General features: G+C 37.4%; 1 protein-coding gene across 2 annotated transcripts in view; it reads right to left on the minus strand.

Annotated features, from left to right (window-relative positions):
• LOC139142274 (protein-glucosylgalactosylhydroxylysine glucosidase-like) overlaps positions 1-15,134 on the minus strand; it is an 18,110-nt gene continuing 2,976 nt past the window's right edge. Inside the window, exons 2-10 of one of the 2 annotated variants that reach the window (XM_070712156.1) lie at positions 10,910-11,251; positions 10,097-10,320; positions 9,083-9,293; positions 7,714-8,315; positions 6,324-6,533; positions 5,460-5,669; positions 4,339-4,568; positions 3,452-3,752; positions 1-2,456 (exon numbers count right to left, since the gene is read on the minus strand). In XM_070712156.1, the coding sequence (XP_070568257.1) occupies positions 2,371-2,456; positions 3,452-3,752; positions 4,339-4,568; positions 5,460-5,669; positions 6,324-6,533; positions 7,714-8,315; positions 9,083-9,293; positions 10,097-10,320; positions 10,910-11,247 (2,412 nt within the window). In that variant the 5' untranslated portion in view covers positions 11,248-11,251 and the 3' untranslated portion in view covers positions 1-2,370. Of the gene's footprint in view, positions 2,457-3,451; positions 3,753-4,338; positions 4,569-5,459; positions 5,670-6,323; positions 6,534-6,602; positions 6,813-7,713; positions 8,316-9,082; positions 9,294-10,096; positions 10,321-10,909; positions 11,252-15,134 lie in introns of both variants that reach the window. The other variant, XM_070712157.1, reaches the window with a different exon arrangement.

Raw genomic sequence — 15,134 nt, forward strand, 5'->3', positions numbered from 1 at the left:
TAATGTCAATATTTTACTTTTGATTTCATCTCTAATTTGCATCCATACCAATGACCCTGCACATACATATATAAATTAAAGATATCCACTTCTGAACAATCCTGGGTAGAGAATGCATTTAATGCTAAAGAAAAGTTGAAAAAGTAAGTTTAACTTAAAACATTGACATGGTCAAATAAAATGTAAAGATCAAATCTTGATTGAAAGGCAAGAGATGGTGAAGTTATAACTGTGAACTGGTACTGAAATGCAGCAGAGAGTTCCGATAAAGACCGACAGTATTTGACTATATTGCAAATTTATACATCGCAAGTTTTAAAATGATGCTGATTACAATAACAAAGATCATATGATAAGTACGGATTTCTGCACATTTTCGTTAAATAGTTAAATCATCCAAAATTTCTTGATGTTCTTTTGGTAAAATTTGCATCAAGGCATAATCAACTGATGAAATAACCCATAGGAGCGCCGAGGTCAATGACCATTGAATTCCCTCAATTTTGGCTAGCTGTAAATGTATGTACAGTTTTTTATTTTACCACACATCTTGGAAGTGTGAATGATTAGAATTCCTTATTTTATCAGCATAGCGCATTAAATGTCATCTATATAAATGGATGTCTTGATAAAATCGGGTAGAATATACAGATGCATCATGGGATACACACATGGAAGCATTGGTTTTCATGAAATGACACTATTTCAAAAACACCCAATTATTCACGCTGAAGGATCAAGGTAATGTATTGATTTCAAAACTCAAGAATTCATCAATTATTGAAGAGATTTCTATACATCTATTTAACAATACTCTCTTGAGTAAAAAGGACTGAATATTATGGTATTTCCTTTAAAGAAATTTCAGCTGCAATTCTTTTCACTCTACCATACATGTGAGGAGTCAGAACAATCAGCGATGGACAGGCTGTTTTCCAGTTCATGCTTTTCATCCGTTTTGTCATGCACTATTCATTTCAATCTCATAGACCAGGACAGGTAATTTTGCAAAACCCTTGTTGAGTGACAGTCAGCTTGTGAAATCCATTACAGGCGTACATAAATGCTATTGCAAGTAAGAGTGTCCTCACTCCAAACGACTGGAAATGGTCAGATTCAGAACACAACATTTGCAACAAGTCCAACTGACACATCAGTACCTACCATGCAGTGCTGCTAGCTGCCTGTACCCATTCCTTACTCTCCTAAACCGTAAAGGACAACATTGCCAATGACACTGCTTTCATTGTTCAAGACCAATTTCAAGTGAACAATTTCAAGTGCATTTGCCAACATCATGATGATCATATATCGTTCGGTGAATTTTTTGCTTTATGCAGCATTTCTTTCACAAACAGGGAAATTTTATGATTACAGTCAGTTATTTGATAAGGCTGATCCAACAGGCACTTCGGGGAAAGACATGTCCAACTACATTAAGTACATTACATGAGCATGTTTTTTTCAAATTAAAATTTGTCTGACACATGAAAATTATGTAATTGTCTGCCATAAAATTACGGTACGACCAGAATTTTTGTACATTGTAATGTGATCTGTTTATGAAGTCTAAGTCATATGTGAAAACAAAAACATTATCTTGACCACAACAACAGCTGTTCCCTTTGGTGTTTGCCATAGTCATCCATCCCATCTTGCTACAGGGTTTTTGACTAAATTTGTAGACCATTTACACAAATGACAAAATTGTTCAGTGAATTAATCCTCTTTCCCAAGAGGTATTTATTTCTATGGTTTGTCTATGGAGCCCGGTAGAAAGTGAATTGAATTGAGTCTTGCCCTGTATTCTACATGTATGACTAAGACGCGACTGACATTTGTCAATTTTGTTTAAAACTTTCAAGTTTGGAAGCCTCTTTAAGCTCTCTGAATCCTGTCAAAATTCTTCAAATTTTCAAATTTGGCAGACTTTTAGTTTTCTGAACTCTGTCAACATTCCTTGAATTTTCAAATTTGGTAAACTCCTTAGATCCGAACTTTGTGTTGTTTGAATTTGCAACTTTGGAAGACTTCTGTTCTATGTACTCTGTTTTTAACAGTAAAATTCTTAAACTCCATCAGAATTGGCTGGGTTTCACACACCCAATACTATTATTCTGCAATACCTTTACGACACTCGGCTTGGGTATTTGAAAAAAAAAAATTGACTGGTTTTCTTTTCAAGAAACTGTTCTGATGCAAATAGCAAATGGAAATCTCTTGTTGCCTTGGCGATGCCAAGTCTGAATAAACTCCATGGCAACCAAGCTGTCAAAGAACACACCATCACTTGGACCTATCTACCACCATTGCATGCAACTACATCATACACCATCCATTCAATGCAGACAATCTACCAGTAGTTTTCATCTAAGATTTTTTCCATTTACTGTCTCTTCTGTCCATCTTTGAGGGCGCTATCTTGGCTTTTCCTCTTCCAATTTGTACTGGTTTGGCTACAAGCAAGACAAAATATGAGTCATATTGAAAAAAATCTTTAAAAATCGAACAATAAAGACGTTCTACTTCAAATCATGCACTGCACAAATTGTTTGATGGAATTCAATCCTTCAAATTATGCAATTATCTTTGCAAATGCATCAGCTTGTTTGTAATGCATACTGGTATTATATCATACCAGTATATTGATGGTGCAAATACTGCAATCTGATTTGTCGAGACTTGAAAATAATAAAAATGCTGTATTCACAATATTGCATGGTTGGAACAGGCACAAGCTTTCAGTTAGAGAAAAATTCATTTTCTGATGTTTCATGCCAGAATTTCCATTCAATATTATGATGTAATTGTAATAAACCAACTCAGCAACAAGAGTTCCACTCGATTTTGACTAGTTCACATCATTATATGCACTAACTATCGCTCATACACATTTGTCATAAACTGTTTAAAATCTCATGGGTGTGCTTTAGAACTATTCTGTACTTACATATATCACTCATCTAAAAGTCTGTCTGTATAAATGAGTACACTGAATGAGCATCAAAGACTTGCTCCCTGTTACAGTAACAGTCTACACATTCTATGCCTCCCCCCTTTCCATCCACCCCTCCCTATTCACTTGTACACAGTCCACACCTACCATTGAACACATTTGGTTTGGACCAAACCATTGTGGTGAATGGGTTTAAGGGGTGGCAGGTTGAAGTTTCAATTTTTGTTTTCAGTAAGAGAAAATATTTTATGTATTCAGCTGGTGAAACAGCCTAAACATAAAAATATCTACTTATTGTTGACAGGCATGTGTTGAGAAAAATAAACTAACCTTGTTTCCATATGAAATATCAGTAGCACTTTACGATGTGCCTGTGGAATTATCTTGAGTGGTCTCAAGTGAAATTCAATTGATTGGCTGTGCTATAAACACATGTAACTGGATTCGCAGTATTTATAAAGATATATTATATTGCAGCATTCCCGGTCTACTAACCTGCTTGCAGAGGTATCTGTTTGCCATTGTAGACAAGAGTCAGTTCCGGTGATCCTTTAGTCTGTTCCGTTAAGGTCACCACGACAAAGTCTGTTTTGATGACAAAATCCATTGATGAGCCTAGGTAGTTGATGCCGGTGATGTTGAATCCGGTGGTGTTTGGAGGCAGTACCGGATTGAAGTCCAGACTGTCCTGATACAATCGAAATCCGCCGTATCCGAACAAGACCGCTTGCAGGAAACCACCCATTCCAGTGCAGAAATTAATGGCACCGGAACCGTCAGACACTTCAGTCCAAACCTGGGAAAAGTCAACAAAAGTCACTGAATATCAAAACCACATATGTCCGACTGAAATTGAAATCACTAACGGAGTAAATAATGTGTATATCATTTTCAAAACTTACAACTCGGTTCAATGCTTAGAGTTATTACATGACAAAAGACACAAAGCTTGGCATTCACATTAATTTTCTGTCTCTCTAAAAACCATAAGAGGACACGCCTATGGGTAAAACATGTTTTTGATAGAGATTGTATTTCTGAAAAGTTTTAGACAACGGAAAACTAAAAACGTTTTAGCTAGTGTTCAACTTCAGCATAATTGACATGCTGAATAAGACTATGTTGCCAGAGTTAACCCTTTGCACCCTGACCCCGTGGTACTCTACGACGTCATCGGACATTTCTGTCCGAGCCCGGTTCAAAGGGTTAAGTCAAATGTTATAATAAAAGACATCCTACTCAACACTGTTAGCTCAAACCCTTTCATCCTATTTTTAACTGCAGTGGTCCAGCTTAACAACAGAAGACAATTGACTTGAGCCAAACCATTGCGAGGCAAGGGGTGACCAACCTGTCATAGTGACAAATCAGATTCCCCGTACCTTGAAAGGTTCCTGTATGTTTGCAAAGCTTCTGCTGAAGAAAGAGTTAGCTTTGTCTATTTCTCCTAACTCCAACCATCCAATGGTGAACATTCCCCAGGTCATTGCCGGGCCGTGAGAATCCGTGTGCTCTTCATAGTAGGTCAAGTCGTTTCTTCGGACTGTTTCACTCATGTTGATCAAGAGTGGGAATCCAAGCAGAATTACATCAGCTTGTTTTACCACAGTACCTACATGTAGAACAAATGAGAATTTGTACAGAAAAAGAGATATGAAAGCAATATTATTTTATTACTCTAACAGTTTTGCCAAAACTCAATTAATTTCAACTGCCAGGCTGGCGTCACTGACAGGGTAACTGGATTTGACTTTTACATCACATTTTTCAAATTTGACAATTTTTTGCAAAGGTTTGAAAAGATAGGTAAGTGGTTTTGGAAATCTAGTACCATATCTGCTACCCTCTAACAGAATTGCATTGATATGATAGGGGAATGCTCGTAAAATTTAGTGGGCTATACTCTCAGGGCCAGGGGTCAGAAAATTTTAGATTTTCACATCAACTTTCACAGCAAGACATGTCCCATAGATCTTCACTTTCCTTTAGAAGACATGCTATGATGTACAATGCAGACCTGCTAGTTTAGGCTGGTTAAGTCCCATCATTCTGCATTTCCATGATCAAAATTACCAGAAAAAGACGAGACGCGAGTTTTAAAGACGCAGCAGAAACAAAGTGTGAATATCACAATTTTTAAAATTTCACATGCATACTCTGATGCATGTTTCTCTGTATGAAGTCAACCTTTGTCAATTATTAACAGTAAATTTCAGCATGACCCCAGAAGGTAACTTGTTCATCAAGGGAGGATAAGACCTGAACGCTGCATCTGATCATGTCAGCCTTCATAATCATGCTTGTGACTCGGTCATCAGCCCTCAAACAACTAGTTCAACTTTGAAAATGAAACAACGTTCATAAAGAGCATGTTGTTCAGTTTAGCACCTTTACCACTGCTGCCAGTATATCAATGTAAACTTCACAGGATAAATTTTCGAAGCAAATATCAAGGGTAATTATCACCAAACAACTCTGACCAGGTAAAAAATTTTGCACTGACCATTCGTATAGCTATCATACTCTGGATGGTATTGCTTCTCTTCATCAAAGGGAATGTACATCTTGTCAGCGATGTCCTTCCATTCCGGCGGCACGCTGGCGTTGATGAACTTTGCGGCGTAGTACGGCAACTGGAGACTGATCTGGGCCACTATGTTGGTGTACACAGAGTTGTTCACATTCTGATGATACTCATCTGGTCCCATAACATCTGTGGAGAAAATTTTATGTACAGTCTTTTTAAAATGTAACCGATGGTTAAATAAACTGAGCAGCCTGCATTTCCAGGACAGATTTCAAGACATGTTTTAGCCATTGATGTTTCTTTCCTCTGTCTCCTCAGCTAAATTAAATTACACAGCAGCAGTAGCACATTTTGAAACATACAAGGATCAGTATATTCGGTATACCATCCTCTTTTTGAGAATTTTTCTTCAGATAGAGAAACTGATCGATAGCCTTTTAGTGTTTCAAATGCAATGATGAAATATCAAGGACATTATGCAAAGATCATGGTATAAACCAATGACAGGTACCTGAGAGCTTTTTGGAGATACACTAAAAAACGTGTAGGGTACAAAATTGTAATCCTGTTAGGCCTAGTTCTGCCATATAAGCTGCAATGCTCTCAGAACAATTCCAAAACTGTGTAAAACAACATTCCTTGGTCTATCATAGTGGTGCTTCTGTTTTATATTTGCTTTCTTTCTTTGATGGGCCAAGGCCAACTGAAATTGATAAACTGTCGTTTTTTGATGTATCTTAAACTATCTGTGCTTGTGATTTCTTAAAATTTGATGTTACATGTATCTGATGGTAGCTATACCCTTCCCTGCTACAACACACATCAGCTGTTATGCCTTACCATGGATTTCATATTTATTTCTGGTTGCATTCCATTTAGCACGGCATTTCCAGAACTCGGCTATGCTTTCAACGGTATCAAAGCCTCGCTTTGCAGCTATGAAATCGATATCATTAGTGGCAGCTATGTACTGCTGAATTGCAAAAGCAATATCCCCGGTTATGTGCTGTTCATAGTCCCTTGTATCCGGTGCCGGATCTACCTCAAGTCCTGGAGTAAACAAACAATTAGCAAACATACATCTGTCTGTTGTAATTTAACAACTCCAGTAAGTCTTACCATTTAAGACATAGAGTTTCTTGGTCTTATCAAATTCAACTCTGTTGGCCCAAAACTTAGCAACTTCTGTTAATAACTCATATCCCCGTCTGTTTTGGAGGAAATCTGTGTCCCAAGTTGCGGAAATATACTGTTGGAGGGCGTATGCTATATCTCCTGAAATGTGAACTTCATTTGCAGAATAGACTGGACCGGGACAAACTTCAACACCTACAAATATAAACAGGTCTGAACTTCAGACGAAAACTTTTTTCATGGGAATTTAAATTAAATGATAGATGTCAACATTACATGAAATGTAGCATACTTTTTTGTAATTGAAATATTTGCATTTCAAATAACCATGCCATGCAAGCTTGAACTATGAAAAAGAGCTTTGTAGTACTGTACATTTTTTGTTTACATAGAAAAACGAAAGCCAAGTTGTTTTGTCCAACAAAATTGAATATGTAACATGAGATATGGAGATTATATTTTTTGATATAGGATACACTACTGATACCCTACAAAAGCATGCCTTATACAGGTTTCATAGACCATGCATTTATGGAAATGAAATGAAGGCATATCACATTCAATATTTTGTTTAGGATTACATAAAAATTAAAATTTCATGATTCATACTTTTAATTTTAATGCACATTATTGATCTTTTTTTGTGTTTGAGATCGACTGTGATAATCTGCTTTGCAAGGAAGCATCCATAATCAGGCTGTTACATGTTTTTTACAAAATATAGCTGCACGCCTGCAACATCAGACACTGCTGGTAAAAATTCTTATGAATTTTTGTCAGAGTTGCATGCATGGCTGTTGTCAGCGATTGTCCTCTCAGCCATTAATATGCCTTGTATAGTCTTCATCTAAATCTAACATGGTTAGTCGCTACAATGTTGTTTTTGTCTTTCTCGCATGACATAATTTCCAGAAATTGTAATCTAAGTTTGCAGACAAATATATACCACAGCATATTAATGAGTGAACAAGGACGTCATTTGTGAGCAGCCCCAGCGCAAAGTGTGGATGTGAGAACTAGAAAATCAAAGATACAGATACATGTCGGTATACTACACTCACATGAAGTGCAGTGTTGCAAAAGATGACTGAAATACCTGTGTATGCACTTTCCCATGGGAACTTAGCACCTGTGCATCCAAAATCTTTGGCGTTAGCTTTGGCAGCATCTAGATGTAGGGTACGATACAACAACATTTTCTTGGCAAGCGATGGATAAAACATTAACATGGTCGGATACATCCATGTTTCCATATCCCAGAACACGTGGCCCTGGTAGTCCGCTCCAAGGGCCCCCTGTGCGAGTCCGCCTGGACTCAGCCCATAGAACGGAAACTCAAACGACTGATCAGTCAGCAGGGGCGGCAGTGAGCTGAGTATGTAGTACATACTGCCATAGATGGCTTGACTCAAGTAAAGATTGCCCTCTACGTCAATTTTACCGCGGTTCCATTTGTAGCTCCACGAGCCGACATGGCTCTGGAAGAGAACGTCGGTGTCAGGAGCGATCTCCATGCCTAATTTGTAAAACTTGGATGCCGCTCCGTCGTCAAGGGCCATGGATGTTAGGAATGTCCAACGCTGTGTTTGTTCAGATTCAGGCAGTGTAATGTTCTGTGGCATGTCTGTCCAATAAACAAACACTTCTGGTTTGCCGGCTGATGAAGTCTCGGGAGTTCTGATTGGACCAGACATTGACCTATTAAAAATAATTTTACAAAAAGATCCACAGTAACATCAATTGTTTGGAATGAGCTGGTACACTGTTGTCCAGTAGGTAAAATAAAAAAGCAATTAGACACAAGAATAATACAAGTTTCTATGTACAGTAGTATGATAATATTTGACACAAAAGGACAAGCATTTGATCACCAGCATCTTTTTTATGTCAAGAATTATATAAAATCTATCCTGTAGCTGCTGGGAGATACCAGTGATGTGTCTTGTATGCATTTTGCGATATGTTACTTCTACATGTAAGTTTCAATTATGTATTCACACAGCAAAGTTATTTGCAAAAATAAATTTCAATTGTCAAAATTATCCCTCATAATTTTGGATTGAGTTTTTGTTGACTGAGTTTGAAAGTTTTAGCTATTTTGCAAACTGAAAGATATTCTTGACAGAATTTTGCATCTTGTGTCTCGGGCAGAAGGGAAATTGTCGCAGTGCGTACACTCATGATTAACCCTTTGAGCACTGATATTTTTCCAATCAAAATATCAGTGCAACATTTTACCATTTTTGATGACTTTTTCTCAAATTTTGTTTAGTTTTTGGACCAGATCGACGTATCTTTTCATTGGCTACAATTTTTGACCAAAATTTTGGGAAGATCAGAATCTAAAAAATATACATACCAAATATGAGCTAAAAATTGTCTCAGCCTGAAAAAAATTGTTCCATAAAGTCTACAAAAATTGACTTTGGTATTCAAAGGGTTAAGATCTGAAAAGCAATACTAACCTGATGCCTTCCTGTACAGGTTTCTTTTTAAAATCAAAGTCGTTACTCTCTGGTCCATAATTATTGTTCAAGTTCACAGTTATTGGGTTACTGGATTGCTTTCTACGAGTTACGATAATCTCATTGATGAGGAGGCGCGTTAAATATTGGTGGGCGTATGTACGCTGCAGTACACTGACAGTCGATGTGTTGATGCAATGGAAAAATACACCTGGATCATTAAAAATAGATTGTACAAATAATTAGCGAATTTCACCATCATGGAACACAGACATGTATAGCTTGATTTCTGCGGGTTTCTTTCTCGGTTTCTACAGGTTTTTTCGTGTTTAACAAACAGCATTACAGGACTCTGTGACTGATTTTCAAGCTTTTTTTATACTTTGAATTTGCTTTTGCTGCATCCGTCACTGAAACATGCTGAATACCAAGTCACTCTTACAAAATATCAAGTTTTTCAAATCATGTGTTGTAAAACCAATGCACATAAGGAAGATGGAATATTTCAGTGTGTTTGTTGTATACAGACATTAGTCTGATGCCTCGGAAAGGTAGGCAAGATTGACTGTTTCACAGGAGTGTGACGTTGTACGTCTTATTTAAATCAGGTATGTACACATGACAATATATTGAAGTTGTTTGAATGAAAAGTTTTTGCGATGGCTTGAGAGATCAGTTTTCATGTGCAAATACTAGTCAGTTGTTATGTATTTGTTTGAAAACATCATAAAACTGATCCATGGTACCTGTTGATATTTAACAATATTCACCTCAGCATGACATTGAAAATAATAATAATTTATTTACAAAGCATCAATATACACACAATAATGTGATCTACATGCTGGACACTGAATGAAATTGGCAAATCATGATTTCGGTTTTTCTTAGTGTGCAATCACAAAAGACACAATAAGTTTTACCAGATCCACTGACTTCAAATTATTGTAAGCTGATAGAAAGTGAGATCTTGGACCAAGCCAATATATGCTCTTAAACCCTAGGTGTGTATACCTTTTCCGACATCTAAAGCATAAGATTCATTCTTATCAGCTGAGTTATCTCCCTCAGCGGCAGGAAGAGACACGGTGATGGCGCCAGTGGAGGGTATTCGTGCACGATGGCTGTGTTCAGCCGCACCATTGTAAACGCCATTCATGTACACAGTGTCACCGTACACCACAGTTGATAAGAATCCGTTGCCAACTGATGCCATGTATCTGGGGTTACTTGGTAACCTAGCAACAAAGCAAAATTCTGATGAAGTCAATAGAAAGCCTTTTCTGACAAGTTGCGTCAGAGATATGTATGTAATCTATGCATTCCGAAATCTCTTTTCTAGAAAAATAATTTGCATGAAAACCACATTGATGTAATGGAAGTTTAAATCTATAAGAAGTTTCATTTCTCATTTTCGACGTTCTGATGTTTTGCAAATTTGCAAGATGGCATGTGAAAAATGTGAGAACATTGGAAAAAAGACTATTTGAGTGACAAAAGATAAAAAACTTGCATACTTAAGGTGTATCTTTCAATGTCTTATGTATGATCTTACATCAATAACTGGCTCAGAGAGCTGAATTACCAATATATGAAAGGATTCTTGCAAAGATTATCTCAAGGTTTCTGAGAAATGCAAATCAACTAAATTATGACTTGATTATTTTTCATGAAGCAATGTTCATTGCTTACAGAGTTTGCTGGTTGTCCATTCACCTTTGAATGAGATGGAAGGTATATTGAAACTTGAAATAGGTATCTTGAGACTCAAAACTGTCTGTTTTATAAGTTGTTGTTGTTGTCAATTGACAATATTCCGGTACTTACTTATCCGTGTGGAACACGGTTGGTTCACCAGCTGTATCCTTCAGGACTTCCTCAAAATGCAACACTGGATTTTCCACAATCGGTTTCCCATTCAACAAGATACCAAAGTCGTCTTTTTGGAATGCAGCATCTATGAAGGATTGTTTCCTGATGAAATGATCTCTACTGCCATCTTCTTTGCCGTATGGTAGAATTTTATTGTTGTTTTTTAAGTTTCCAACATATTTCATACCCCTGATGACATCATTTGTTGATGGTTGACTAGGATTGCTTGCAACTTTTGTTGACAGTACTGTGATAGACATTACAGCCACTGTGAATACTCGGGCCACCACCATTTTGCTGTGTAGTGAAACAAAACACACATTCAGACTCAAACTTTTACGATATTCTTTTGACCTAACTCTTGTGGGGGCTCATTTTGAAGCTTCTGAAGTAAATAAAGTTTTCACAAGCTTTGCTTTATGAAAATCATAAATTTTCTTCCCCCCCCTAAAAATGAGGCAGCGGTGGGAGCCATTTTGAATTTCAGATATCGGTTAATGATGCGTAATTTGTTTCTCTAGTACCAAAATTTGCAGGCCAACCCCCAATTTTTATTCTTGAGAATGGCTGAATGTTTGAATGCTTGAGCAAAAGTTTAAATCTTTTAATTTTGAGGTTTGAACTACCTTAACGTATTGGAGTGCAACTTTCCCTGCAAGCAATTAGACTCTCTCACAGCCCCTCACCAGCTTCACCTCCATGCTTCACCTCAGATCATCATACCGCCCTCAGAAGGTGAGCCGAGTGAAGCTCAGCTCAGCGAGGCGGCAAAGCCGGCGAGGTCCGCTACACTATAACCCGGCTGGCTCGGTGAGCCTCGCTTGCTAGAAAGACCGTTGAGGGCGCATCACCATATGGTTGAGGATAGAGCTGCGTGGTGGACGAGGGGCTGTGAGAGTGTCTAGCTAGCAATATACTCTGCTATTGATGCTACTGATTCAAGGGTGATGTCACACAGTAAGTGAGGCTACCCACAATGCTCCATGATCTGTACACACGGAGATCACTCACTGAACTGAAGGAAATTTCTTCTCTACACAGAACAATCGGTCCATATTTTGAAATTCTGGCAACATAGTTCTGATCATCATAATTTTCTGATTTCTCACTGTGAATAATGAGAAGATCAAACCCTTTTACGCGGAGGAGATAGCAATTTTATAATTTTGTCGACATAGATTTTTGACAGCCATACACAATATTTTCAAGGAAACTAAGGGAATAAGTTGCATCTGTGTTGGCAAAAGAAAGGGTATCGATTTTATTTAATGTTCGTACAAAGGAATTTGCATGTCTGACAGGTGGTATGATTGAGACCATATTAGTTGCTGATAACTTTATCTTGACAGTGTGCAATTTTTAGCACCTCCAAACATCAACTTCTCATTCAATTTACTCTTGAATTGTACACATAATCAATAATTTTGGAACATAGTCTTGACAATTAATTCTAAACTTAAATTGTAAATTAAAAATTGTTAAGAAACTGATAAAATTGAAAAAGCCTTTAGCAAAAAATGTCTGAGTGAACAAATCAAGGGGAATTGGGGTAGCCTCACTTACTGTGTGTCATTGCTTTGGACAAATTTTCTGTGTACGATCAAATGGAAATTAGCAGAACATCAAAACAATGAATTCAACCTGAAGATGGATTTGCAAATTTTGTAGATCTTACGTCTGAATCAATGTCAAGTGGGAGGACTTTGTTAAAGAGAGCTTTTGAGATAATCGTCACTCATGAAAAATTGTATAAATTAACACAAAGATTGCAAACACTACCAGTACTTCTTCTACACCAGTCTGACACAGTTGCCAGGGGGAGGAGGTATTCTTAGGTATTGTTACCACTTGCCATGTTAGGCTTACAGAACATGTTATCATGTTTTGTCATCTGACTCTCAGGGATACATGTGCAGTAAAACCTGTCTAAACCGAACACTACAGGGGCTGAGAAAATTGTTCGGTTTGGAGAGGTGTTCGGTTTATAGAGGTCCTTTTAATATAGAGTTCTACTGGAATGGGACTTGAAATAGGGTTCAGTTTAGACAGGTTTCCAGTTTAGACAGGGTTCAGTTTAGACAGGTTCCACTGTATATCTAAAGTACAAAGGTCTCCCTAGGATGCAACTTGGTTGAAGACAATGAGAAAAATGCTGAATCTGACTTTCACTTACTTCATGGATGTACAACTACTACTTCTGGCTTGACTGTGGTTACTTTGGCCAAATAAAAAATAATGCGTTTCCGGTAACGTGCGCCAAAAATTAAGGTAGAAGAAATTTTCTTTTTCTCTTCGTTTAATGACATCCATGAAATAGGATAAAATTTTGACAATAATCTCAAAAGCTTTCGATAACGCAAAAAAATGTCTGGGGTAGGCAGTGTGTTCTAGGGTTGGTTGGGTTATTGGAAACACTTATTTTATCTGGCCTTACCACAGTCGCTTCAGCGGGTGGAGAAACCATGACCTTTATTAATACATGTACTGTATTAGTGATTATTACTAGTATTGCATATTCTCATTTTCACCTTCATGGTCATACTTTACTTGAACTTGGAATACGTACTTCCCAGTGTGAGTAGAAACAAGTCATTGTCAATGACATAGTCCCCGTCAAATATAAATTTGACAATGTGCAACTGTTACAGTAAAAGTGTACAAATGTGATGTACATGCAGTTTTCAAGTCCAGAAGTGGCAAATAGGCAAAAGAATGTTTCCTTTTCCTCTTTGAATAGAAGCAGTGCCATATGCTGAAAGTGCTTCGTGTTCATTTAAACAAATGGGATCAGAACATGGAAAATATATTAATGGCTGTAGAGGGTGCTATCACATTCCAGTAGCCAGCAATGCAAGTGAGAAAAATTAACAAATTTACATTTCACTGACTGGTTTATCTGGTTTGATAATACATTTTGTGTCTCTTTGCAGTCACGTTAAAAGTTCAGAAAATTTCAGAATTGGATTCGAAGAAATGATTCTTCAAATTTCATGCCCTGACGTTCTCATCGTTGTAGTTCACCTCTATTCAATAAAATAAAAACAATTTATGATAATGAACAATCTGCGTATGCCCTGGTACAAAGTAGAAAAGCTGAAAACAGGCGCTTCATTTTTATTTGATAAAGCAACACCCTACTTACATACAAACATGCATATAACTAAACTGCATATGTGTTAGCTGTGATTACGCAGCAGTGCTGTGGAATACAGATTGCGCTCAGGTCAAGGGTCATCACCACAGAATAGCTGCGAGCCACCCCCTAGATTTTTTGGTAATTTACTGCGACACCAGGTGGTGTCGCTGATTTAGATCATAAAATAATGAAATACATTAGTCTTTGAATAAATCAACTTGTCCCCACTTTATCCTTGACTATTTATGACTAATTCTCTGCTCCTGCTATAGCTACCTCAATGATAAGAACATGTATTTTCAGCCATTTTCCCATGAGCCATTGACAGTTTATGCGACTTTGCTCTTTCGCATAAAATGTATTGAAGACATTTGGGAGGTCAAAAATTCAAATTCATTGGATTTATTCAAAGGTTAACTTATTCCATGCCTGGCAGCCATTTTGGATTGTATCATGGAGATATTTGACAACATGCGTATGTAGGTCATAGTGTGTTATCTTTGCGTCAAGATTAAAAGAAATTTGTCAAGGTTATTGGCTTGGGACATAATAAAATGACAAGAAATGGATGCCTGGTGGCCATATTGATCATCACAAAATGAAATGATCTGCATGTATGCTACAGTGTATTATCCTTGTGCCAGGTTTTGACAAAGTGGGCCTGGAGGCATGTCTGAGATATCTGTGTGGATAGACGGACAGACAGATGGACAAACGGACTGAGCCCAAGCTGTAAGCTCTCCCCCCTGACTTCATCCTCGGGGACTAAAAACTAAATGCATTGCATATATTAAGAATAATGAATGCATACTACTTATGAACATGAGAATAGATGCTGTAAAATGGCAATTCAGTCATGGGGAAGGTTCAGGGGATGTGAGGGACAAAGGCATAGCTAATTTTCATTACATATTCAACAGGTAAATAAAGAGAATGACCGATAACTTTTTCTGAAGCCTAACTCTAACCTTTCAAAGTTTCACAAACACAACAACTTCTAATAAAATATTTTTCACATTTTTTTTTCCTTTGCGTTCGTGTCCC

The sequence above is a fragment of the Ptychodera flava genome, chromosome 10, assembly GCF_041260155.1.
Source record: "Ptychodera flava strain L36383 chromosome 10, AS_Pfla_20210202, whole genome shotgun sequence".
NCBI lineage: Eukaryota > Metazoa > Hemichordata > Enteropneusta > Ptychoderidae > Ptychodera > Ptychodera flava.